This window comes from Zalophus californianus, chromosome 11 (genome assembly GCF_009762305.2).
Source record: "Zalophus californianus isolate mZalCal1 chromosome 11, mZalCal1.pri.v2, whole genome shotgun sequence".
Classification (NCBI taxonomy): Eukaryota; Metazoa; Chordata; class Mammalia; order Carnivora; family Otariidae; genus Zalophus; species Zalophus californianus.
In genome coordinates this window covers 74,858,287-74,885,530 of record NC_045605.1, presented here as the reverse complement: position 1 = coordinate 74,885,530, position 27,244 = coordinate 74,858,287, and the positions used below count along the sequence as shown (strand labels likewise).

General features: G+C 43.2%; 1 protein-coding gene across 3 annotated transcripts in view; it reads right to left on the bottom strand.

Moving 5' to 3' along the window:
* The window catches only part of NELL1 (neural EGFL like 1), an 821,645-nt gene that overhangs the window by 725,336 nt on the left and 69,065 nt on the right, over positions 1–27,244 (bottom strand). For all 3 annotated transcript variants that reach the window (XM_027581185.2, XM_027581188.2, XM_027581186.2), the window contains exon 3: positions 20,739–20,889. In XM_027581185.2, coding sequence (XP_027436986.1) covers positions 20,739–20,889 — 151 coding nt within the window. The remainder of the gene's footprint in view (positions 1–20,738; positions 20,890–27,244) is intronic.

The window sequence follows — 27,244 nt, the reverse complement described above, 5'->3', positions numbered from 1 at the left end:
ATCAACTCAGCATGTAGGAAAGACTGCTAGCTTATCACCAAACCCATGTCCCTTCTTGGCACAGAGCTGGATTCCTTCTCTATCCTCTCTTGCTGTTGGGTATAGCCACGTACTTGAATTCCAGCCAAAGGAATGTCAACAGAAGTAATTGACATGCTGTACTGGTCCTAAAACCCCACATGCAATCCTCTTCTTTCTGGACGCTGGAATGAAGATAACCCCCAGAGCAAGTTTGAGCACCCCATGTTGAAGAAGGCAGAATGACAAAGTGGATGGAGCTTGGGTCTTTGAATCGCCACTAGAAGAGCTGCCTCACCAGAAATACCTGCTTTCGTTTATTACATCAACAGACAGTACCATCCCTAGCTAAAACTTTCAGTGAGAAAATAGTCCCCTAAAATAAGCCCCAAGAACCCATCTAAGCCACAGGCAAAGCTTCCTGCCACTTCATTTGATAACATAATGAGGATCGACAGTGTCTAAAGAGTTTTATACTGGTCTCATTTGAATTTAAATCCTCCTAAGAATGAAAACAATTTTGACATTGGTGACGCAGGCTCTTCGGATCACAGAACATAAGGGGGTCCATGGAATTAGTCATTATACACTAATGTTTACATCTTCAAAGGCACAGTTAGAATCTCTACCTTACAGATGAGGACACAGACTCAGACAACCCAAGCCATGGTTTCTTCTTCTGTGCTCCAGTCCCAAAATTAAGGCTGTTACTTGGCAATTCCAGCATACATCTCTCAGTTGTAACAGTCAAACCAACTGCCAGCAAGTAATAGAGCCAGGTCTGAAACTCCAATCTTCTGGATAGAGATCCTATTACCCCATATGGAAAATATTTAACCCATAAAAACACAGCGTTAGCAAATGCTAGTTTCCTCCACGCCCCCCACTCTGTCCCCCTCTTCTATGCAAAGGTCATGTTCACAAAGCATTAGCACACTTAAACTCTATCAGTCCAGTATCTAGGTGGGCTCCAGCCAAAGTTCTTTCTCATTTGGGAGGGTTTTATGGTGAGCCAGCTTCCTTCCACAGCCAGCCTCTAGAGGATTCTCCTGGAGGGGTATCAATCCCCAGACCAGCTCCTTGCCCAAAATCGTGCAATAAAAATTCTCCAGGAATTCACACTTACTCGCCCAGTGCACTTTCTCCTCTCCTTCCTTTAGGAATAGCATCTTAGTGGAACACATGTCTGCTCAGAATTAAGGCCACATGATCCACCTTCCTTGCAGCTCCGTATAGCTGTGTGATCAAGTTTCAGCCGTTAGGATATGAGCAGCATACGCTCCGAGTCTGTTCTCCCTCATGCTGGCTTAGCACAGGTGGGGGAATAGACCATCAGGAATCACAGGGTAGAGGGCAACAGCCTGCAGAACGCAGGGCCACGATACACAGGAGCCGAGTTCTCCAACCCTATGAAGTTAGCACGTTAAACTCTGGACTGCCTGCATTCAAACAGCTGCCGGAGAGAGAATAAAGCTTTCATCTTGTTTAAACCACTGTCATTTTGATCTTTGTTTCAGCCAAACCCATATCCCAAACAGTACAGATTCCCCGTGGCAGGCGCAGGGAGTTCCCTGGGGCATTTCCAGGAGCCTTTGGCTTGCCTTCCCATCCTAGCTGAATGGCTATTTCTTCCCTCTGGCCTTTTCAAGACAGTGCATAAGGCATAGTTACAAATCCCTTACACAAACACTTCCCACACACTTGTCCACAGAATGCTGGCATCAGAATCCCCTAGAAACTTACTTAAAATTGAGACTCCTCTACTAAGTTCCCAGGGGTTCAGATTCAGAAGATATAGAACGATTCTTAGAATCTCTATCTCAGAAGCTCCTCATGCAATTAAAACATTCAACCATATCTTCTGTGCTTGAAAGTCCATGGGGACAGGTGTGTGTACAAGACAAGGCTTCCATAGGACCATTCCCCACATTCCCTGCCCCTACTTCCCCTACAAAACCTTGTGTGTCTCTCCCTTTCATATGGTAGTCCCTTCACACGTCATGACTCACATCCCTGGGGCAAAGCTGTTCTTTCCAGATCAAGCACCTTAGAAGCACCTCAAAGATCATCTTCCACATTGCAACCTGGACCCACATTAAGCCTCTTGACTCCACATCGTCTACTTGAAGAGCTCATTCACTCAGCATGTATTATTACAAGTCCACGTTCTTTAAGCAAAGTCAAGAACGTAAGACTCCTAATGATGGGACCACCACCAATCTTCCAGCTTCATCTCCAACCTTTACCTTCCTACCCTGCATTTGTCAACACCATTCCCCTTGCCTGGAATGCCATTCCAATCCTGGGTATCTAGCAAGTCAAACCCACTCTTAAAGACTCAGCCCCAACATACAATGAAGGATTCAAAGTATGGTTACTACTCCTGACAGTGGTGAGCCGTCAAAATCTGGCAGGAAATCGAGCTTCATAATTTTAAACACAGGAGTCTATTAACACTTCTGAGATGGTTCGTAGTCTACATCTTCAGGCCTTGGGCAGACCTGCCCTAAGGGTGACACCTGACCTAGCAAAAAGTCTGTCTCACTAATTCAATCAACGTATTAGGCATTTATGCCGTCACACCCCGCAAGGGCCTGAGGACAAAAGATGAAATTACCCTGTGGCTAATGACTTATGGAGACTATAAGATTTGATTTCTCAGAGGATTTGGTATCTGGCACCCAAGCGTTCCAGGAGTTTGGTATCTGGCTACACCACTGTATGGAGCCATATTCTTGACCTTGACCTTTTCAACTTCTGCATGCCCCTGGGGTCTTACTATTTGGCTTCCAACCCACTATTTGCCTAAAAATCCAACTTGTACATGTGCTCTGACCCCCGCCCTCCCCCCAAGTCTAGCCTCAACTGCCAACTCATCCACTCCCATCCATTCCTGGCTTGACTTGGACCTCAGTTCGGACTTGACGCCACTTAAACCTGATGAATCAGTGGCCTGATTAAGCACTCTGATGCCCACAAGAGCTGCACAGCAATGCCCATGGTTCACAACACTGAATCACATATGTGAAATTTTGTTAAGAGGTTCTTCTCACCAACACAAACTAACAATAGTAATAAAGAAGGCAGGAGGAAACTTTAGGAGGTGATGGATAAATTCATGGCCTAGATTGTGGTGGTTTCACGGGTGCATTCTCGCCTCTAAATTCATGAAGTTGTGTTATGTACAGCTTTTTGTGTGGCAATCATACCTTGATAAAACACGTTAAAATAAAAAGAGGGAAAGAATTGGACCTATTATTACTGCCTACCCAGGGGACTCTAGAGAGAGGGCCTCAGTTCGTCTCTTTGAGGCTATTTAAGAGCTTTCTGGTGGCTCATCTTCATTTGCTAAGCAAGTGCTCCCCAGTAACATGCAAATGAATCACAGAGCAGCCCTGATATTCAGATTAAGCAACATGTGATTCACTACAGAATACAGGCTGAGCCTGTTGGTATGTAGGTTATTGCTGCCCTTTTTAAAAATTTAATTACAGTGTTTGAACATTATCTCATTTTAAAGATCTCGCTACCAAGGCTCAATTAAAATTCCAAGTGTCAAAGTGAGAAAAGCCCCAAGTGGAGATCTAACTCCATCCCGAGTTTTAAATGTAAGAAAACAGTTGGACATTTTACAATCATAACAAGTCCTCTTGGAGATGGACATTATTACTCTACAATCAATTCAAAATGTTTTACGGTCCCGCCGCCAGCATGTGAAACCCCTGTGTACTTCTTATAAGGAGCTGGTTAGAAGCTGCTAATACTCACTGCAGAAGAATGAATACATAAACCCCTTCCTCAACCTCATCACAATCATACTAAAGCTCAATCAGGCACTTGACACATCTTACTGTGGTATGGGAGCGTGAGGACGAGACACTCAAGGGTAAACTGAGCAAGGATTCTAGTCATGCATGGGATATAGGCAGCCAGAGGGGAGAGCAGAGTGGGAGTAAGACACCATGCCTTTTCCATCAGGACCAGAAATACCATTCATGCTGCCCTCCCCAACCCACACATCCTCAGCCCTGCAAATTCCTTCTTCCAATCCCAGGTCAAATGCCTCCTCTATAAAGCTTCCCTTGACTTCTCCCTAGAAGAGTTAGTGGCTTCCTATCAGTGTTACCACAGGACTTACCCCACCACCACCAATTCATTCAATAAACCTTGGTTGGTGCCAGGCATCGTTCAAGGTGCTTGATGTAGCAACGAACAAAACAACTGAAGTTTCTGCACCTGAGCTGCTTATCTAACAGACGGGAGGAGGGGGCGGCAAGGAGGTGGGGGGGAGACAAGTAAACACTGCCTAAGAAGATAATAGTCTATAAAAACATACAGCGGGGTGGCAGGGATAGAGCAGGGCAGGGGAGGGGCGGTTTCAGATAGGGCCATCAGAGGCGGCTTCTGGTACAAGATACCAACACAGGAAAGGACATGTGAATGAAGTGAGGAGTGAAGCCTGAAGAAGAAGGGTATTCTTGGACAAGCGAATGAGGCACAAAAGCCTTGGGACAAAGGCAAGAAGGAGCTGGATGGGTTTGTGAAACCTCAGGGAGACTACCGTGGCTGAGTGACCATGTAGGAGGGGCAGGACAGGAGATCAGAGGGGCAGGCGCGGGACAGAGCACAGACTTACAGCCATGGTCAACACTTTGGATCTTATCCTGAAGCCATAGAAGGGTGCAGAGGAAAGGAGCAACACGGGTGCTGTAATTGTTGATGGGTCCATCTCCCCCAAAGGCAGATCTCAATCTCCCCAGCAACTGACACAGCACCAGGTTTATAAAAGACATTTAATAACTCTGAAGAGAGGGAAAAGCGCAGAAGAGACCCTGAAGTGGCCACGGGCATACTTGGGCACACAACACTGGCCATCGTCCACCCAGCCTTCTCAGGAAAGGATCAGCCTCCTAAGTTCTGCATGTACTCATGGCTACTGTACATCAGGCTTTATTCAGAAACACCACTGTTCTCCAGGCTCAGAAATAAGCAATTATTCTCCTCTCCCAAAACCAGAACAGCAAGAGTCACTACCAAAAAAGCCTGCTCAAAATTCTTGGCCCATCAACAAAGCATTCAATACTGTTGTGGGGTTCAATTTCCATTGCTACTACAGGTTAGACTGAGCAGCTCATCTCACCCTCAGTCATACCCACTATAGAGCTTTCTGAACGGTCTTCCTGGAAGGAGCTCAAGGGATCAGGTAAGTTAGCTCTTCATCCTTGAGGTACCACCCAGCCATCGTACATAACTCTTAGAATGCCCCGGGTACTCTGCAAGATGAAATGTGATCTTGAACCCCTATAGTTGCTATACTTGCCATATTTTAGAGCCTTTGCTCAAGGAAGTGGGGAAAGATTCCTATCAGTTCTCATGGCTTTCCCCAAGCTTAAAGTGTCTGAATTTTTCCAGACAATCCACTCATTTCTGATTTCTGGGATCCACAGTGGCTTCAGGAAGGATAATTTGATATCAATAAAGCCCGTGTGTTGTGTTTCTCACGGCCTAGACAGCTCAAGAGTGATTTATCTTACCCTCCTCTGAAACAAAGAATCACAGTCTCATCTGACACTTTATAAGTAGACAATGCCCCTCTCTTCCTGCCTCTTAAACTTGACAGGTGGATCACACCCAAGGCACCGCCCTCTGTGACCCAGCCAACACTGGCTGGGCACCGAACACCTTCGGACCATTGCAACATTAACGTTCAGCCCGCCTCTCGCTGCCAGCCACAGGGAGGCAGAATGAGCACCGATGACTAATGAGACACGTTTCCTGGCTTCAGCCACATCAGGCCTCTTTTGGCCTCTATCTGAACTATTCCACTATGTTCAGGGTTCTAACACTCTCCAAGGCCATCCAACTGCTTTGTTCTGTATGGACAGCCCATGGTTGCCTCGAACCAATGCTGTACTCGCAGTATTTCCTAGTGTTAGAATGCTAGTTCAGTCAAATGATACTGAATACTCTCCCAAAGCACTCCAGGTTAAAGTTGAGGAAATGCGGCAGTTCCTTAACCAAGCTTAAGGAACCAATACAATACACTGGTTAAGAAAAGGTGCTGAGGAACCAGAGACCTGGGTGTGATTCCCAGTTCCATCATTTTACCACCCAGGTGACCCTTGACAAAGCAACCAACAATCTCATCCATGAAGTGATAACAGAACCTATTTTATCATTTTGTCAGAATTCAAAGATACATTTGAAGTGCTTAATAGAGTCCCTAGTACCTTATTACATGACTTTAAAGAGCCTTGAAAGTGCTACTATTATGATTCTCCAAGCAGGAGATGGAGTGTCCTCTTTCCCAAGTTTACCTAATCTCATATCTTTGGTTTTACAAGACGATCTTGCAGACCAGTGGTCCCTGGAGTGTATTTGGGAGAAGTCTCTCGCTAGTCAGTGATGTGTGCCTTGAGTCAGGCTGGAATTACAAGCTCAACACATCTGACTCAGCGTAACTAATTACTCCCATGAAGCAGTACCAGAGGTAAGAGATGAAAAATTACATTTAAAACACAGTGGGTCAAAATCCTTAAGGACCGTCTGGGTCTTATTTCAAATTCTCACGCTTGGCCTTTTTTTCTGTCTCTACTACTTCCTGTCTGCAAAACACTGGACAAATTACTCAACCTCTCTGAACAGCAGTTTCCTGATCTCTAAAACGAAAACACATCTTGGTGGTGACGGAGACAAAAGGAGATATTGAAGGTCGAACACGTGACACATTTTAGGTATCCGTTTTTCCCCTTTCACTAGGTCTCAAGAAGAGTGGAAATTCAGTCTGAAGGCAGTCAGCAGGAAGGATGGTCAGTCCAACAGTTTCTAGCCCAAAATTCTCTAAGACAAAAGACCAAAAGGACCAAAAGAACTCATGTGTGCTTTTTCCAAGGAGGAATGCTGGAAACCACTACAGAGCATTCCTTCCTCTTGTTCATTTGAATCAAGGGAACTCAAGGCGCTGAATATACAGTATCCAGAGAGAAGTTATTGCATATTCCTCAAGAGGAGAGCCAAGCACCCAGAATCAAATCAGGGCAGAATGAAAGGAAAGAAAAGGCCCAGCACAGGTGATTTTCACAGTCCCATTTCAACTCGTGCAGATCTGTTTGTACAAAGCCAGTTCTGAACCAACAAGAACTACGCAGCCCGGCTTTTCAAGGACAGTGATCAAAGGTAATTTGTTGTCCTGTCCAGTTGATCATGAACACTTGCCAAGGATTCCATCATTTCAGGAACTAAACCCTATCTTCCAAACTAAAAGTTACCCCCAAAGTCAGCCAGAAATGCCTTATCAGACTGTGAAGTTCCCAAATCAGACCTGAGAAGAATGTGGGGACCACGGCCACCAGAAAAATGCAAGGTCTCTGAGGTCATTTGTGGAACACAATCGAAGGCAGCTTCAGGAATAAATCCTGCTTGGAAGGTGTAGTGTATGGAACCAATGGAGCTCTCCACTAGTTCCAGCTGGCTGCTCTCATAGTTCTTTCTTCCTTTGTCAATTTCAAGAGTACCAATTGCAAACCACGAGTCCTGAACTGGCCGCCTCATCTAGCAACAAAAGATGCCAGCAGAGTAAAGGCATCCTCTGCAGAGCCACCAATGACCTCTAGCGCTAAAGCCCCCGTATCTCAGCAGTCCCTCAACCACGTTTGGAACACTCACTGGCATCCTAACCCCTACAGAGGGGAGCCTACAAGGGCCAGGCGGGAATCTCACAGGACTGAAGTGGGCTGAGAATCAAGTCGTTTCCTTGAAATAAGCAATCCTTGTCTTTTAATTAAAACAGGGTACAAGAACTTTTTTTTCCTCCATCTACATTAAAAAAAACAGCTGCAACCAGCACGTGGCCTCACAGTCCCGGGGAAACCATTAGGACAGCTAAGGACTGGCAACCTCAAGAAGACAGGTGCTATTTTTCCATGAGAAGCCAGAAAGCTCACATTTTCAGGCCAAATAACACAATTTTTAAGTGTCAGCCACTAATTCAGAAATGTTAAAACAGGGGCGCCTGGGTGGCTCAGTTGGTTAAGCGACTGCCTTCGGCTCAGGTCATGATCCTGGAGTCCCGAGATCGAGTCCCACATCGGGCTCCCTGCTCAGCAGGGAGTCTGCTTCTCCCTCTGACCCTCTTCCCTCTCGTGCTCTCTATCTCTCATTCTCTCTCAAATAAATAAATAAAATCTTAAAAAAAATGTTAAAACATTTATAGAGGAAGAATACCATAAGGGTCATTTTAACAGGAGGCAAATGAAGCATTTGTGCAAGCCAACTATAGACCTGCTGTGTGACCTTTATCGTAGAAGGTATCGTAGAAGATGCTTGAATCCTGCAAGGCTACCTTTCAGTGGGAGTTCACCAATGTCACCGCTGGAACTCCTTGCAGTTTCTGCCCTGTGGGCTGCACACCCCCCATAAGAACCTCCTCCTCCCACATGCCTCACAACCCCCCATCTCTGTGTCACCACTATCTTCCTGGGAGGAGACCCCATATCTATCAGGAAAGGCCATCACTGGCTGGAATAACCTTGTTCTGGTTGTCTCTGGATGACCCGATAATGCTTCAGGTGGTCAACTGTCAATTCGGTCCTACCAGGCTAGAACTACTGGCAACCAATTCAATCAGTGAAGGGGCAGATCTAAACAAAGCACCCTAGTTCATTTATTCTACAAAATTATGTGATTGTAGTTTCAAATTATTTGAAGCTATTTTGATTTCTAAGGAACAGTGCTTATGAATGGGTAAATTTTCTTGGCATATGGCTGGTGCTAAGGGATTTGGGACCTGAAATTATATGGCCTGTACAAATAGCACACCTGGTCATTTATGAGGCACTCTCCTGCTAAAATTGTCAAGACAGCTATTACTGCTAGCCTTTCCTCGTCCAGAACCACTCCTTTTCCTCACCCTCCGTTGACAAAGTTCCATACACACCAGCCCTCAGTCTATCCCTTGAGCACTGTAGGCTGGATCTTGCTGCAGGACCACTGTACTTCAAGTCTCCACTACCTGGGACACCCATCTTTCCGATTTCCTCATAGTTGGCTCTTCCTTTAGGTTCAGTTTAAGTGTCCCAACCTCATGGAGCCTTCTTGGGCATCCTCTCTTCTCCACTGACCTGTCACTCATCCCTCCTGTTCTATCTTCCTCCTTGACATTTGTTATCAGGTTTCATTTGTGTCCACATTTATCTGACTTGCCCCACTAGAAGGCAAGCTCCCTGCAGACCAGTCACTTGCATGTCCTCTTCACCACTGCAGAATCCAATGCTCCTGCCTACAGATTAATATATAACACAGGTTAGTTATTGAGGAGTAATAATTTCCAATTTGACAAGCAAGAGGTGGTACAGGGAGAGGCCTAGATCAAGGGCTCTTGGGTTTTCATGGACAGAGCAGAGCCCTGAGCCTGTGTCTTCTGACTGCGGGCCCAGCAATTCTGCCATTGCACCACCCTCCTCAACTGGCAGTCTGGAGTGCCTTCTACCCAGAACTCAGCAAGCCAGAGGATTAAATCTTCCATCCGTGACAAGGTTTAGCTGTCCACATTTCTCTCCACAGAACCAAATCAATGAATACCTATTACCCAGACGTTCAAGTGTTTCACAACTACTAATTCCAAGGAAAGTCAAAGACGACCGTTTCAGTTCTCTAGAATTCCACTGAACTTAAGTGATTTTATGCATAAATATTAATGAAATTGTGACTTTTTAACTAAAAAAAGTAAAGGTTATGGCTACATTATCTGTTTTTCCATTTCTCAGAAATGGAAAATCCAAAATCTAATATGCATATATACAAGCATGAGCAATTTGCCCAAAACATTATACTCTATTGCTAGGATACTTCTGGTCTTCAATTAAGGTCCAAAGTCATCTGAACAGCTTCATTTCTTCTGACAAAGATTTAAATTTTACTTAGTATTGTTCCTGAAAAACCTTATTTCCTTGACATGAGATCCTTCCATTCATTTTCATTTCTCTGAAAACTACTACTTGCTAATGCACACTGCAGCCTTGAAACTTTCCCTTAAAGCTGAGTCTATACTCTGCTTGGTGTAAAAGTAAAAAAGATAAACCCAGATTCCAGGCTTCTTGCCTACTGGAATTGGGGAGAATCTCTAGATGGACATTTTTAGCTTTCAGTTCTTTCCTCCAAGAAGCCACCTCCATTCCGAAGCAAGTGATCCCGTTTATCAGAGACTATTTCCCGTTCTTTATTACCCTCTTTAGCTTTTCTAGATTTTTATTCAACTAAAAACTAGAACAAAGTAAAATTCAAGGAACTATGTTATGGGACATGAACACAGGGATGAAAATAGACATGCATCCCTCCCCCAGCCCTTCCTGCTTAGGACAAAGTACTCCCAGTAGCCTGAGCTAGAACCAACAGCATCACCCTGGACTCCTCCCTGTCTGACCCCCACCATCTTACACTGAACGACTCACAGTTCACTATCTCTTAATTATCCCTTAACTTCCTTCCATCTGCAACACCATTATCTGATCTTGTCTAGGACCCATTCTTAGCTACAACTGAGGCTCTTCACAGCTGCAGCAACCTCCTACTGGCCTCCTGTCTCCAACTTTGCTGCATCCATACCATTTTCCACTAAGCAGCCAGTGTGATCCTCCCAAAAACAAGTCATGCCACAGCAGCAAGTCAATCACTTCCATGGCTCCCAGTTGCTTCAGGAAAGGCCAAATCCTTTCAACGGCCTATAGAGCCATTCACCATCTTCCCCTTGCCTGACTCTCTAGGTTCCCTTCTTTCCACACCTTGCCCCTTCCACCCTACCTATGCTCTCTCCACCCTCAACAATGCGTTTTCCTTCCCTTGTAAGGCATCATGAGCTCTCCTCTCTACCCCCTTCTCAACTCACTCATGCCACATCCAGAACCCTCTCCCACTTATCTTCTGATGGATTTCTAGTTATTGTATTTTGCCCATTAAACCGAACTCTCAGTGAATAGACTTTTCAAGCCCTTTGGGAATGGCAAGGTAAGGTCCCCTACACTGTGCTCCCGGATTCCTCCCGTCAGAGCATTAGTCACACATTCTCCTGTTTCACGATCTTCATCACTGCGCCAGCATGTAGCACCACACACGGCATCTGGTGTGCTTTCATTAATATTACCTAAATGTTGAAAGGGGAGCTTACAGTCTAACCTGAACAGTTTTAAATCCAAAGCCTCTAATGTTTTTGTTTGGAATAGGGAGACCTGTCCGCAATACTTCAATTCAAAAGCAGCATGGCTAGAGCTGCATTAGGGCAAGATTCCAAGTTGAATGTTGTTCCCTTCCTTCCCAAATGGAAGCCACGTAGTAACTGAAAACATCTACTTTTTAAATACACCTTACACTGTATCTTTTTGGAGGAAAGGATTAAACATCCAAGTTTATGTAAAAAGTTTGATTACTAGAAATGCATTTTTGTTGTTGTTGTTGATGATTTTAGAAGGAGAACATGAGCAAGCAAGTGAGCAAGCCTGGGGGGAGGGTCCTAGAGAAAGGGAGAGAATCTTAAGCCGACCCCACGCTGAGGACAGAGCCTGACACGGGGCTCAATATTATGACCCTGATATCATGACCTGAACCCACAAAACCAAGAGTCTGACGCGTAACCAATTGAGCCACCCAGGTACCCCTGAGAATGTACTTTTAATTCCCCCAGGAGAACGTTCTCTTGGGCTGGCTTCACCAAACAATGTAACACGCTTACAATTTCCTCCCTCACCTCCTACCTTCCATTCTGCTATTCAATTACCTGCAAGTACAAAATAAATATTGGTTCAAATCATTCATAATTAAGGTAAGCCCGCTTAGAAATTATAGAATGTATTGTTAGGACAACCCATTATTTTAGATTACAACAATCTCTTGATGTGAAAACCTAATCACTATTTTGAATGGTGAGAAGGTCCCAATACCTACCCTTTTCCCTTCTGAAGTATCTGGGGAAGAACTAGTAAGTGTGAAAAGCAGCCATGAGAGGAAGAGGAATGACATTTGTTGAGGGCCTTGACAGGAGACAAAGGAGGAACCATTCACTCAAGTGCTCCTGTTGGTCCTTCTCAAGGATTCCATGACATGTCAACAGACATGTTAACTTTACATGAAAGGACACTGAGGCAAATTCCTAAAGCTCACACATCTGGGAATTGTTGGTCCTCGGTTCAATTCCTGGCTGTATCTGGCATCAAAGTGGAAAGAACTCTGGAAATTAAAAGAGTATCTTTTGAAATACAAAGTTTCATTTTATGAGGGGGAGAGGCTTCCTTAGGAAACCAGAAGTGTCCTCCATCTTCTCCTAGAACTCTTCCACAGAAAGCTTTTTCTTAGACCCCTTGCTTTCAGCTTCCTAATGATGCTTAAATTTTATCTGTAATTTGGAATAAAATTGAAAAACAGAAGATTTACCATTAAATCTTATAGATTTGCATACACTATCAGAACCTTCAATTAGATTTAATCTATGTTAATTAAGCTTTCCATTTTAGCAAAGCTCTGTATTAACACCTATGAATCAGGAAAAATAAACTTTAAATCTGCAATGATATTAAGAGTTCAATAAGACAGATTAATTGTTGTTGCTCTTCCAATGTGCTCTATTGGTACAGTAAAACACAAAGTAAAACAACCCCTATTAAATTACAAATCTAGAATAACAGTGCCCATTACATAAGATTATACTTCAGTTGCTACCTGCAGGTACATTTTGAATCCTCCTTATACTTGAGTTTTCCATTTCATTTCATCTACTCACTTAAGATCTTCGTGGGAACTCAACTGGCTCAGTTACCTAGGGAGTTTCCCACATATTGCTGGGCCAAGAAGTTCACTCCTGGTTTAAAGGCGTCACAACCTCCCCAATGATCCACCTCTGGCTGCTGGATCCCCACCAGGTGAGAGAGATGCCTGCCTTTGGCTAAGAAAGAATTCAGCCACTAAAAGAACTCTTCCACCATTAATTCAATAATGGCCTTGCCTGAGAGCAGCCAAAGCCTAGTAGAAACTGGAAACTGATCCCAGAACAGTAAATGCAGTTTTTCTGGCCCACAGCTTTGGAAAAGGCAATTGGATGATTATTTCCCATGGAGCACATGATGGCTGGGGAGAGTGTTCAGACCCAGTATGCTGTTCCCCCATTGTGCTTCATCAGCAAAGGGACTTTTGACTGGAAATTGAACTCTACCAGAAGAGTCTGGGTGATAGACATCATTTTCTTTTAACCACTGAACTAAAGAAAAGCAACTATATGCTTATCTGGCCTCTCCTCAGCAACCTGTTTTCCCCTCAGTATCAAAATTCCACTCCTTCTATTTAGGTACCAAGAACTAGGCTAGGGGTTTTACAAATTCCTCTAATCCTCACAAAAATCCAAGGTAGTATTCATTTCAGTCTCCAGATATCAACACCTTCGCCCTTTTCACAGTCTTGTACAAGATGCAGTATATCCCAGGCAATCTCTGCAACTGGGACAATAGATTCCATGTGAACCTTTGAAACCGGCCATGAAATTTCTGAGCACCCCTGACCAGGGACAGAGAAAATGAATCTTTGATACATTCCAGATTTATTACGTACGTACTATGTATGTAAGACTACTACATGTTAAACAAAAAAGAAAACTCTGTGATACAGTCTCTCAGCTAGGCTACTTTCCTAATCTGGGCACAGACTAAGTTGGAAACATCCCAAACAATTGAGACCAAGGCTGCCTAGTTATCCCAGGGCCCATGTTCTCACATCTTTGGCACAATGCTAAACCCAGTTTCCCAGTGCTGGCCAATGAAGTGTGGTACAGGTCATGCATGACCTTTCCAGATCTGACCCTTTAACCTACCCTGGGAGAATAGGACAAAATTCTAATCCTCGAAGTTAGGAGTCAACCTCTCAGGTCACAAGTTCAAGTAGAAAATAAGTACACCTAGAAATTGAGTAACACAACTGGAAAGTGTTACATATGAAGTTGTAGCTGTATTTATCTACATACACACAAGAGCTACCCATCCATTTAAATGTGCCACCAATATTTAACATGTATAGGGTCACCAGAAAAAAAAAAAATTCAGCAATTTCAAGAATCTGTAAGTCTCACAACACTTATTTTTCTTCAATAAAACCAGAAGTCACACATTAAAATTTTCAAAGTGATTAAATACTTACACATCCCAACTTGAATCAAAGAGGAAGTCAAGCTAAAATTAACTGCAGAAAAGTACAGAACTATAGCAATGGCAGTGGGCTGCATTTGAAACAATACAAGAAAATATGAAGCCTTCAGTGATTTTTGCTAAATACTGAAAACATCCAGGAAGCTACTAAAAATACACAAAATGATCAAAAAGGAGGTAAAAAGTAGAAATCAATGAATTTAAAATGAAAAACAGATTTGACCAATAAAACTAAGAACAGTTTCATTTAAAAGGCCAATAAATTACACAATCAATCCCATGATAAGCCTGGCCAAGAAGGAAATACATATATTTCACATTACAAATTAAAGATATAACCACAAATACAAAAAGAAATAATAGAATGTCCAACTCTCTGCCCCCAGAAAACAGGGCTGAGTGAAATGATTCTGACAAAACATAAGTTGGCAAAGAGTTTAAAATTACCTAGAATACCATAAGAGATGGAAAATGAACATTTTAGTAGGGAAAGATTTCTCAGCTTCCCCCAAAACAAGTATCAGCTCATATCATTTTCAAGCTGATTCTACCAGAAACATTTACAGAAGAGGTATTACCTACATATTTAAAGTCCAGAGGGTAATTCAAAGAGCCTCGAATTAACTCACAAAGAAAAATCTACTATGTCACTTGTTAATGAGTTAGTGTGTAATGAGTTTAGTGTCAAGCGTTGGGACAGTGCCTTATATCAGCGCTTGAAATAAAACTAGTTACTACTATTAGTATCGCTATCATTTTTAATATTGTTGCAATACTCCTAAATACACCATTAGTAAGAGTATTTAAGCATTTTCCCCAGGAAGAGTTCAACATAATGGACTCTAATGTGATTATGTTAATTGCATGTTTTTCCCCTTTCATCTATTATCTCAAAAAGATACCCAGAAAAAAAATTTAATAAAATGTAACTATTATTCAGGGCACCTAGATGGCTCAGTCATTGGGCGTCTGCCTTTGGCTCAGGTCATGATCCCAGAGTTCTGGGATCAAGCCCCGCATCGGGCTCCCTGCTCAGCGGGAAGCCTTCTTCTCCCTCTCCCACTCCCCTACTTGTGTTCCCTCTCTCTCTGGGTGTCTGTCAAATAAATAAAATCTTAAAAAAAAAAAAAACTACTATTCATTTTTTTTAAGTCTTTCAGTGTATCAGAAATAAAGCTAAATTTCTTTCACATGAGGACAACATATATACATATATATTTATATGTAAGATAGATTGGAAGATCAGAAACAGCCAGAAAGGTCAAACAGATTTAGGAACACATTAAAGACCGGATTGTCTGCAGTCTTCCTGTGTTTTGTAAGGATCTTTAATCTGCTTTTTATTCCTATTACAGAGATTCTAGACAGTGGAGGACAAAAACGGAATAGCTGATAAAAATAGAAACATTTTCAAATTACAAAATTGTATCCTTCAATCAAGGAGGATTAAAGAAAAAAATAAAGAATATACAACTCAAATGCCTGGTACATAGTATACCATCAGCAAATGTTGGCTTACGGCGGGGGGGCAGAGACATGCTACTCCAAATAGCTTAGAAGTCAGATACCTAAACCAGACAAAAGGCATTAACTACAGACTAGTAGCTCTTGTGAATATTGATGTAGGAGTTCTCAATAATATACTATCAAGTCCACAAATATATAAAAAGGATTATACAACATCACTAAGGGATTTATCCCAGAAATGCAAGCTTGGTAGAACATCCAGAATTAGTATAATACACTACATCAATAACAATAAAAACACGATCATCTCCACAGATGCAGAAATAGCACTTGGCGGGTGGGGGAGGGAAGATACCCTTTCATGATAAAAAGAAACACCCACTCACCCACTCACTCACCCCGCAAACCAGAAATGGAAAGGAACTTGCACCTGGCTAAGAGCATCTAATACAAGCTAACCTCACACCCCATGGTGAAAAACAGAGAGCGTTCTTCCGAGCAGGAACAAGACTACCTGTTCTCACCACTTCTCTTCAACACTGTACTGGAAGTTCTAGCCAGGCCGGTTAGGCAAGAAAATAAGGCAACCATGTAGAGATAATTTTATTTCTGTCCTATTTGCAAATAACAAGATCTTGTATGTATTGAGAGAAATCCACTAAAAAACTAATCTAATGAGGTCAGCAAGTCTGCAGGATACAAGGTTCAACATACAAACATCAAGTGCATTTCTATAAAGTAGCAATGAGCAAACAAAATCAGATTATGAAAATAATGCCCTTTATCATTTTTGATGCCACTATAATTTAAAAAACAAAATCATGCAATACCTGTACTCCGAAACTATAAAACACTGTTTAAAATTAAAGACCTAAAATGGAAAGAAACTCCATGTCCATGGATAATACTGCCAAGATGGCAATACTCCCTAAATAAACCTACAGATTTAACATCATCCCTTTGAAAAATCCAGCTGACATCTTTGCAGACATTAAAAACCTGGCCCTAAAACTCATATGGAAATTCAAGAGGACTGGAATAACCAAAACAACCTTGAAAAACAAAGTCAGAGGGCTCACACTTCAACTTCAAAACTTACTAGAAAATTAAAATCATTAAAACAGCACTAGCATAAGGCCAGAGGTCAATGGCCTAGAATTTGGAGTCCAGAAATAAATCTTCCCACTTATAGTCAATTGATCTTTGACAAGGGAACCAAGATAATCCACTGGGGAAAAAAGGACTCCACAAATGGTGCTGGGACAACTGGTTATCCATATGCAAAAAGATGAAATTGAATCACTACACGCCACACCATATAGAAAAAAACTTAAAGATATCAAAGACTTAAAGAGCTAAGCCTATAAAACATTTTAAATAAATCCTAGAAGTCTTAATAGCCTCCAGTTAAGCAATGATTTCTTAGAACAAAAGCACCAGCAATGAAGAAAAAAATAGGCACACTGGACATCTAATTTAAGAACTTAGGGTTTTACATGAAGACAATCTGCAAGTTGAAAAAACATAAATCCTATCTGATATGGGACTTGTGTCTGTAAAGAACTATCACAAAATCTTAACACAACCCAGTTTAAAAAATGTGCCAATGATCTGAATAGCCCTTTCTCCAAAGAGGATGTGTAAGCAGGCAACACAACATGAAGATACTCAACATCATTGGCCATCAGGAAATGCAACAATGAGGGGTCACTTCACATTTATTAGAATGGCTGTATCAAAGAGAAAGATAGTTACTATTAATGAAGCTGTGAAAAAACTGCAACTCTCACGTACTGCTGGCAAGAATGTAAAAAAGGTACGGGTACTTTGGAAAACATTCTGGCAATTCAGTCAAACACAGAGATACCACTTGATCTAGCCATTCTACTCCTAGTTATACACCCAAGAGAATACAAATACAGGTCTACACAGAAACTACATGAAATTTCATAGCAGCATTATTCCTAATTGCCAAAAACTGGAAAAAATTCAGTGTCCAACTGATCAATAAAACATGGTTTGTCCAAACAAGGCAATATCTTGCAATTTAAAAATGCACTACCCACCCACAATCACCATGAAAGAACCCGGTCAACAGTCTAAATGAAAGCCAGTCACAAACACATTATATGATTCCATTTATAGGAAATGTCCGAAATCGGCAAATCCATAGAGCCAGAAAATACACGAGTGGTTGCCTAAGGTTGGGATGCCATGGGGAGACAGTTGAGGGACACCTTCAGGGCATGGGATTTATCCTGGAGGTAATGGAAATTTGTGAAGGACTGTGTTGAATGCACAACTCTGAATATACTAAAAAGTAGTGAAATGTAAAAATTTTTTTAATTATCTGGAAACCTAAGTGCCCACTATATCCCAACTGTGGCAGATACATATTTAATTCATCTGGATCATGAGTGATACAATGAGGATCACATAGGAAAGAACCATGAAAAGAACTGGGGAGTCTCACCTTCCAGTCATGCTGTCAGATCCCTGACAGATTCCAATTTCTTTATCTAACCTAGCCAGTCCCTAAACCCTCCACTACTGAATCAAGAGTCTCAAATCCTTGGTCAACTCCTACATCTGGTTGGAGGTCCATGACCAATGTCTCCAAGACAATTTGCTGCTCTCAACATGGTCGTCCTGATAAATAAATCTGAAGAGTGACTGAAGATTCTCTATTACAGATGGGAACACTGCCGGCTTATAATAGCTGAATTCCTAAAAATACACGATCATATATCCCTCTAACATACCAGGTCTCCTTAACTAGGTGAACATCTGTTTAAGCGTGGAAACCAGGTCTTCTTTATGACCCATAGCCAGTGCATGACAGATTCAATGATTTATACCTAGCCTTAATCAGACCAAACAAGCATAGAGGAAGGCACCATAGAATTCCAAGGGGGAGGGGAATTTTCCATTTCCTTATGTTTATTACTTTTGAATCAAGACTGAGGTTTTCCTATTAAAATGAAAAATGCTCAGATGATTCTCCATTCAAGGATCCTCAGGTTCTATTAGAAATCTGCGAGGGAAGAGAAGGTGGCATCACAGGACCATGTGGCAATACAAGTTGTTGTTTTAACCCTTCCTAAAAGGAGTTAGGTTTTACCATTAAAAAAAAAAAAAATCCAAAAGAAAAACCCAGGTAGTAGCTTTAAGATTCATGCTTAGACAAGAGGAAATGTGTAATTTAAGGACGGTCTACTTCCCAGGCCCTAACCTCTTCCACCCTCACAGCAACCCTGCAAAGGAGATGGCTACCTCCCTTCATCACAAGGAAGGGGAGTTCTGAGACCTTCAACAGCACAGCAGAGTGAGAACTAGAACTCCAGCCTCCCTCAGGCCAGCTCTGCAGTCTCTGCTCTACTCCAACAGGTGCCATTCCACTGGCTTCTCACTCACCTTGGGAAGTTACCCCTCTGCTTTCATGGAGATTAAAGATCCTCTACGTTCCATTCTTGGACACTCCTACTGAGGCGGCCCTCACACCCAACCGCATCATGTTGCCCCAGGGGGACAAGCACATCACCCTTCCAAGTCTGTGAAGCGGAGACTGGCTGGACACCTCCACCTTGGAGTAACAAGGACTCCTACACGTTCTCCGAGTCTACAGAACACTTGGCCTCTAATCTGTACCTGCTCCCCAGCACATGCCACCTCGCTTCCTCTGGGCTGACCCAGAAACAGCCAAGTTATGCGGGCAACATCCTTACAGAAGGATCAGGATCCATCGCACCCCTTTGAGGCAGAGATCAAACTTAACCATTGAAAAGAGAACTTTGGATCCTCACCTCTGCTAAAAAGGCTCATGGAGATCCTCTGCTCCAGCCACATTAGTCTGTTCTCTGCACCTCTCCACCCCACCCCCCAAAATTGCATTTTCCTGCATTTCTCTTCTGACCGTCCACACCGTTCTTCCTGTTTAGTACGTCAGAAGGACTTCCTGACCTGCCAGAATTCTGGCCCTTCCAGAGTTGCCACTCCGTATGATCTTCCCTAACCACTGACCTAGTGTACTGAATTGCCTTTACGTAGTTCTGCTTTTAGATAGGTCCACCTAAATAGGTAAAGGAAGGTTTATCTGAATTCAGGATCCCCAGAAGCAGACTCGGACATGTGAATTTGAGAAAAACCAATTTCCTAAGGAAGTGCTGGGGGGGGGGGGGGGGCCGGGGCAGAACATGGAAGCCTCAGCCCAATTCCAGGTTTTAAGCTGAAGAGCTGGTCTGGCCTTAAGGCCCCCAAGGCAAAGGAACTAGGCTTCCCAGCTCTCACATTGTCAATCACGGGCAACAGGCTGCCTGGGGGACCCGTGAACTCCCAGACACTTCTGTTCTCCGTATAGTGGCTACAGAGGCACCTACCTCTGTGGTACTACTCCTTCCTGCCCACCCTAAACTCCTCAGCCCCCTCCCCACACACAACATGCCAACCACTGATCCCACCCACCTTTCCTTCCCCAAAAATCATAGCAAGTGATTTCTGGAATACCCTTCTTTCCACCCCTTACTGCTCATTCAGCCTGTCGAATGAATACTCACTTTCCTTTATACGACCACAATCCTTTCTGAAGCCTTCCTTAGTTTACCACGATCCTTCAGAATGGACTGTTATTACCTCTATTCCTTAAACACACATTTCTACAATACTTTGTGACATTTGTCCATCTTCCCTACTGCCTTCTGAGATCCTTACAAAAGAAATTTCATACTATTTACCTTAGTATTCCCAGCGTCCAGCACAGTTCCTGCACAGAGTAAAAGTTAAGTCTAACTTTGCTTGAGGACCTCAAGCCAATATGACAGAGGATATGGTTTCATAGGAGCCAAGTCTGCCAGAAGACAGAAGATAGGCAAGAAAGACACTGAGGAGTTGTCCTTGGAGAGTCAACGAGAAAGCCACTTTGCCCAAAGTAAGTTCTTGATGCAGGGAACATTCAACAATGTGTTCAACAGCAACAAGGCTTCAGCTAGCTACGTGCTCTCTTAGAGATACAACCTCTCAATTCCAAGGCACTTTGTGTAGTCCATTAATTTTAAGTAGACTTTCAAAAGTACAGCTTACCTGTGTTCCAGCTCTCGAATGGAGAGGATCACTCCTGAAGTCGATGGCTTTTGCTGTACAGTGGCCAAAAAGGTGAAGTCACTCTTATTCCGGAACAGCTGGATTAATTTCTTACTCACATGAGGGGCTGCATGGATCTCCCTTTCTGAATCTAGGGGTCAAGGAAACACAGAAACAGAAGGGGACAGAGAACGAGGAGGAGGAAAAGAAGACAGAAGGAGAGGGAAAGTAAGAAAGAGAAAAGACATACAGTTAGAAATGTCCAGAGGATCCAGGTTGCCTTTTTCATCCCACCCCACCCCTGCACCTTGCCAACACTTTATCTTTTCAGGCACCTCCCACCCCTCCATCCAGCAGCATTCATTCAACACAAAACCCAGAAATGCCACCTCTGTCACTGTACCCACTTGTCATTTTGACAAATTCATAGTTGGCCATCCAGTGACTTTCTGACAGAAATTTTGATGGGACACTGAGCAATGTGGCCGACTACAGATTAAGTTGCTGTAAAAAAGGTGAGAAACAATCAGATAAATAGATCCTGAATTCAGAGAATCCTGTGTTTATAGCAGCACCCAAATGCCATTCAGCAGGCTCCCGCTGTAATTTTCCCCATGGTTTCTTTCTCTTTGTGATGTGTAGAGGGAAATTTGTCCTTGCTTTGTACCCAGCAGAGATTTACTCGTGTTAATAATGCCAGACAATTCCACTTTTGCTTAAAGAATACAAGGCATGTGCATGATCCATAAGGGTGCCCGGAACTTCTCTGTAAACATGGAGTGGATGACTCTGCTCATGACATATTAAAGTGGAGGCCAATTCAATAGGCCTCGAGGTGCGTGAGTCCAGCTAATTCTGCTCCTGGCCAGGAATCTCTTTCTCCAAGTTCTGCATAATGGGACATTCATCATTTCATACTCCAACCCGCCCCCACCCCCCAATTGTAAGAAACTAGGTGTTCTCGTTATTGCACACCTCACTTCAAGTCAAAAACGGACTACCAATAGAGCAGAATTAAAGGAAACTATTCAGAGGATAACAAATGAATACCAAAGGTATGTTTGGTTCCTCCTCTCATGCCCTGACCCCATCCATCCTCTGTAGAACTACTTTGTTTTTCAGACTCCTGGAGAAATAACCAAGACCTTCCAAAGCTCTGTGGCCCAGGCAAATCACAGACTACATGGACCTTGAAGAACCTCATCCTAAAGAGTGGCTTCTAACAGGAAGAAAAAAAAAAAAAAATCAAGTTCTTGACCTTGGGCCTCGGCATTCTCATCTACAAAATGGGGCAGGGGGTAGGGGAGGAGAGGTGAACTAGGCAATTTCTCAGGTCTCTCCATCCTTGTGTAATTCTACGAGTTGCTCTTTGAAGTTTGCAGCACAGCAAAGACCACAATCTTCCAGCTGTAGAAGTCTAGGCTACGGAAGGCAGGAAGCAAGGTTGGTCCTCTATCTCGGAGGCACCTAACCCAGGTGGAGGACCCTACCCACATAAAACCCACCTAGGACATTTGCTTTTCTACCCAAAGAAAGGCCTTCACTACTCTACTGTTAAGTGGCAGGCTTTTAGCTTTCATCAGGGGCAGAGATAAGAGCCACTTAGGGAATGTTTCTACACCTCCTACAAAATCCCAAAGACTTTGCATGATAATATTCATGATCTATTAAATGTATGAAGTAATCACTTTGTAAACTAGAGATCATTAGCAAATGTTTGTTAACATTTTTATACTACTGGGTACAAGTCCTAATAAATTCCACCTAGAATTTAGTGCCAGGAACACACACACCACACACACACACACACACACACACACACACACGCAGCTCTTGGGATTAACTTACATGTTGACTTTTTCCCTTTCTGCTGTTTCCTTCTTTATTCATCTATTAGGAATTAACTGATTGGCAGCGTTGGCCCAGAGAGCTCATCAGAGGTTCTGAAGCTGGAGCCCAGTGCGAAGGGGACAATGATCCATCAGCCATGATATTGATAGCTCTTTCCTCCAGCAGGTACATCAATGATAATGTCCTCACCTCTCACTCCGTTCTCTTGGACATCATTCCAGCTCCATGGCCAATGCCACTCAAGTGTATATCTACCACCCCAATCTCTCCCTTAACCAACGGACACATTCAATATCCTTAATATCTCCACATGAAGGTTTAATAAGCATTTCAGATTATATATGCCCAGGACAGAGCTCTTGTTCTCCCCCGTGCCCAGCCCTCTATTTTCTCCTGGAGTTCCCAGTTTAGTAAATGGAACCACCCAATTTAAGCCGAAAAGACCAGAACTTGTCCTTGAATCTTCCTTTTCTTCTACCCTCCAGATCCAATCCAAGAGCAAATCATGAGGACTCCCAGGTCTGGAATCTGTCCACTTCCCCCCGTTTTTCAAACTCCTCTCCAAGCTGCCATCATCTCTTACTGGGGCACCCCCAACAGCCTAACTGGTCTCCCCGCTTCCATATTGCGTTGCCTTCTCCATTCTCCACAGCAGCTCAAGAGCTCATCTTAACACCTAAATCAGCATCCTCTACATTCTCTTGCTAAAAACCCTCCATGGCTTCCCAGTTCTCCCAGGATACAAATCCAGGCTTTTGAGCATGGCCTGCAAGGTCACACACCAATGGACTTGCCTACGTCTCCTGCCCAATTTCAGCCTCTTCTTTCACACCCAAGCCCAATCCTGCCTCAGGGTTTTTGCACTACTCTTCCCTTTACCCCCAGAGCTCTGCCCCACTCTTCCCATGCCTGCCTCCTTCGGCTCTAACTGCAAATGCAACCTCCTGGTCCTTCCCTCCAAAGCAGGCTCCCCAGTAATAGTGAACACACCACCCTGGTTATTTTCTCCACACCACTTAATTATTGTCATCTTTCTTCGTATGACTTATGCTCTTATTTCATGTTTGTTATATTTTTTTACTGTATTTCCTTTCTCTCCCCTCTAGACTAGAAGCTCCACGAGGACAGGCAGATTTATTTGGTCATTGTTATAGTCAAAGTTCTCAGTGCCTGGCATAAAACAGGCATCCAATAAAGACTTCTGATTTTATTTTCACTTTTGTCATGTATATTGTTATTTCAAAGAACCACAAATATTACAGTCAGAAAAGAATAGGGTACTTTTTGGAAAAGGAGAAAATAAATGGTAGGTGTCAAGTGTCAGTGGTTATAAGTTTAAAGAAAAGCATGTTCAGGACCAATTCAGTCCCTCCTATTTATAGGACACCCCATCTAACAATCTAATCCAATACAACCACACTGCTACTCATCCAACCCCCCCCCACAAAACTGAACATTTCCTCTGCCGGCTTCTCGTTTCTCTTTGTAAATGATTGGCACCTTGAAATAGAGAGACCCCATTAGCACTCACCAGAGTGAAATGTAAAAAACATCTATTTTCATACATGGAGACTTTATGTGCATTCTCATTTTCAGAAAAGCTCTTTCAAGTAAATGCTTACCATAATTCAGCTGCCAAAAGGACACCAGAAAGTAATTTCACTTCTTAACACAGAGGCAAGAACACTGGACAGGTTTCAAGGGACTGAAGACTACCAAGGTTTGCAGATAACTAGATGTGTGACCTTGGATACGACACTTTGCCTCTCTAAGCCTAATACTCCATATCTGAAAATGGAAATGATTGGAGATCATGGAGTTCAAGTTCTTTCCAGGACTCAACAGTTCATTTCTGTTCATCACCTTACCCTGCTCCTAGCCACCCAGCAAAGGACGGGACTGAAGGTGTTTTCTACATATGGAACACCTAGATGCTACAATTCTTCTCCTCTGCCGATTTTCCAAATCAACATAAATGTAAAGTTGTCAATTACTGGAACAAGTGACAGGTCACCTACTTTGCAGTAACCTTTTTTTTTTTTACCGGAATTAAATGAGCAACCGATGAAAGCCAATTAATGAGAATCTATAGTAACTATTGTACTGCCATATGCAACCATTATAATGTGCTTTCTGTATTACCGGAGAATAATCAATTCTGCTAGAGAGAACAAGAAAATCAAGCGGGATGAATAAAGCTCAGAGGAAGTGTTAAATATAAACAGCAAGTTAGAAACCTGTAAAACGTGTTCAACGTGGATCAAATAAATGAAACCTAAGGGTGTTGAACACAATTAAAAAGGACTGAATAAACATGTTACCATGAATAGAATGGGGTGGGAGAACCAAGTCATAAACAAATCACAGCACCTTCAAAATGAGAGCTATGTCATCCCTAAATCAGATACCTATCTTTGACACTCATTCCATTCCCATTCTGGCCCCACGTGTACTCTGCCTGAGAAATGCTAATCAAACCCATCGCTACTCAACAGACTGTTACCTGCAGCTGGGACCAAGAGTACTTGCCTTCTCCAAGAGTGGAAACACACTGGCATCAGGCACCTCCCACCCGCTGAACCCCACCTTTTTAGAACCTCTGCTCCAGTCCATGTAACCTCCGCATCAGCAAAGATTTTGACAGGGCAAAGACTGAACACATGAACGCAAAACCCAGGAGTCTGGAAGGGTGGCCCACCCTTCCCCCAGCATGGACCCTAGCCTACTCCATTTCTTTCCCCTGCTTTCTCCTGGACATTTTGGATTTATTTAATACACCGCATGATTCAAGCATCTGAATTTGGTGGGTGAAGTGGTTTTGTGACCTCTGGGAGCATTACTTGGAGGCTACCATTCCATCAAGGTAATTGCCCAAACAACGACCACCACTCACAGAGAACATTTTACATTAAAAAAAAAAAAAAAAGTCATCCTTTCAAACATCTAGAAGTTTTACGTGATCTAGTTAAGAAGTGCTAAATCAGCAGGAAGGGTTAAGTGCTTTTTCTTTCCTCGGAAAAAATGGCTCTACCTAGTCATTTTTAAAGACTAAAAATGCTAACGTGATGATTAAGCATCATTTTCAAAAAAAGAAAAAAATATTGGGTGAAAGGAAGAGATTGAAGAAATTAAATGAGGATATTCACATACTCTGCCTGTTACAGAAGCAGCTTCATTTCCCTTTTGCCTGATGACAGGGTGAGGATTTTCATTGTCCAACATACCTGTGTTTCCTCTGTGCCAGGCACTGTGCTTGCTGGGCACCAGGGAAACCAGCAGAAATACAGTTCCTGCCTTCGAGGATAGCTGCAGAAGCAAGGCTGTCACGTGGGGACGACAGGTAGAGTAGGGCAATGCACAAACGAAGGAGGGGGCCAGTGGAGGCTGGGAAGGACACAGTGGAAGACAGAGCTTTGAGCCAGAGTCAAAAAAAAAAAGATGAATAAGCATTTACCAGGTGGAGGGGGGAGGGCACTCGTTGCGGGATTGCTGTGCGGATGTGAACACCCATGTGTTTTCCATTATCTTGGCATTTTTCTTTCTCTGCAAGCTTCTGTCTCCCTATGAACGTCAGCAGGACAGAAGCTACTCTACCTAATATCAGAGGAAACTCCCCACCAATCAGCGAGTAGAGGGAACAAGAACAGCAGCAGCCAGAAACGGGACAAAACACACACCCAGGCAGCCCGCCTCAGCCTTGACTGATGGAGAATTTGGGGGACAGCTCAGTAATTACATGTTTACACAGAGAACGTCGCATATGGCGGAATCCAGATGGAGAGGTGGCACATCCTTCTAGCCCAAGTCCCATGTAAGCTCGTGATAAGATTGGCCCCAAAGGTAAAGCAACACTTGTCAATTTTAAGTAGCAGGTGGCTTTTCATTGCTGAGTCCAGAGGAAGTTCGCCAGTTCAGAACAGGCCACCATCCATGGGGCAATTCCGGCTGTGGGGAGGAGGGCGTGGGGGGAGGCATACCGTTCCACCGTCAGGTCCTGCAGCCCTTCTTTAAGAAGGTCTGAGGTTACTGATCCAAGCAGCTTTCAAAGAAGTGGAAATCACGAGCAGAAAGTAGTAGGGATGCTAGGAGACTCCTGGTTCACGTGTAAGGGATTTCTATCTTCACTAGCAAATGCACAATGACATCCCATTAAACCTCCATTAGCTCCAGAAGCCAGAATCACGCATAAACATGTGTACAGTTTATTGCAGTGCCAAGTAGAGGACTGTTTTACACATACTACTTACAGTAACCTTAGCAGTAGCCACTGTTGTTTTTCCTCCTTTATAACTGAGAAAACTAAAGCTTACAGAATTTTCTAAAAGACACTGGGCTAGGAAGCCATGGGGAGATTCCAACCTGGTGGGCTGGTCTCTCAAACTACACTCCTCACTCTACCACATCTATTATTACCGAGGTGTGTGAGCTCCATGCTTGGTTCACGTGAAAAGGGACAAAGCATCATCCTACACCCAGGGCCAGACACTTTGTAGTCACTCAGGTAATATTTGAGCAATCTCTTTGTATAATCCCTGAGCTAAGTATCATTATCCCATTTTACAAGTGAAGAACCAGAGGCAAAGTTTTACGGCTTTACATAGCAAATGAATGGAGATAAAAATGGCGTCTTGCCCCAGCAGAGTCCACCATGATAC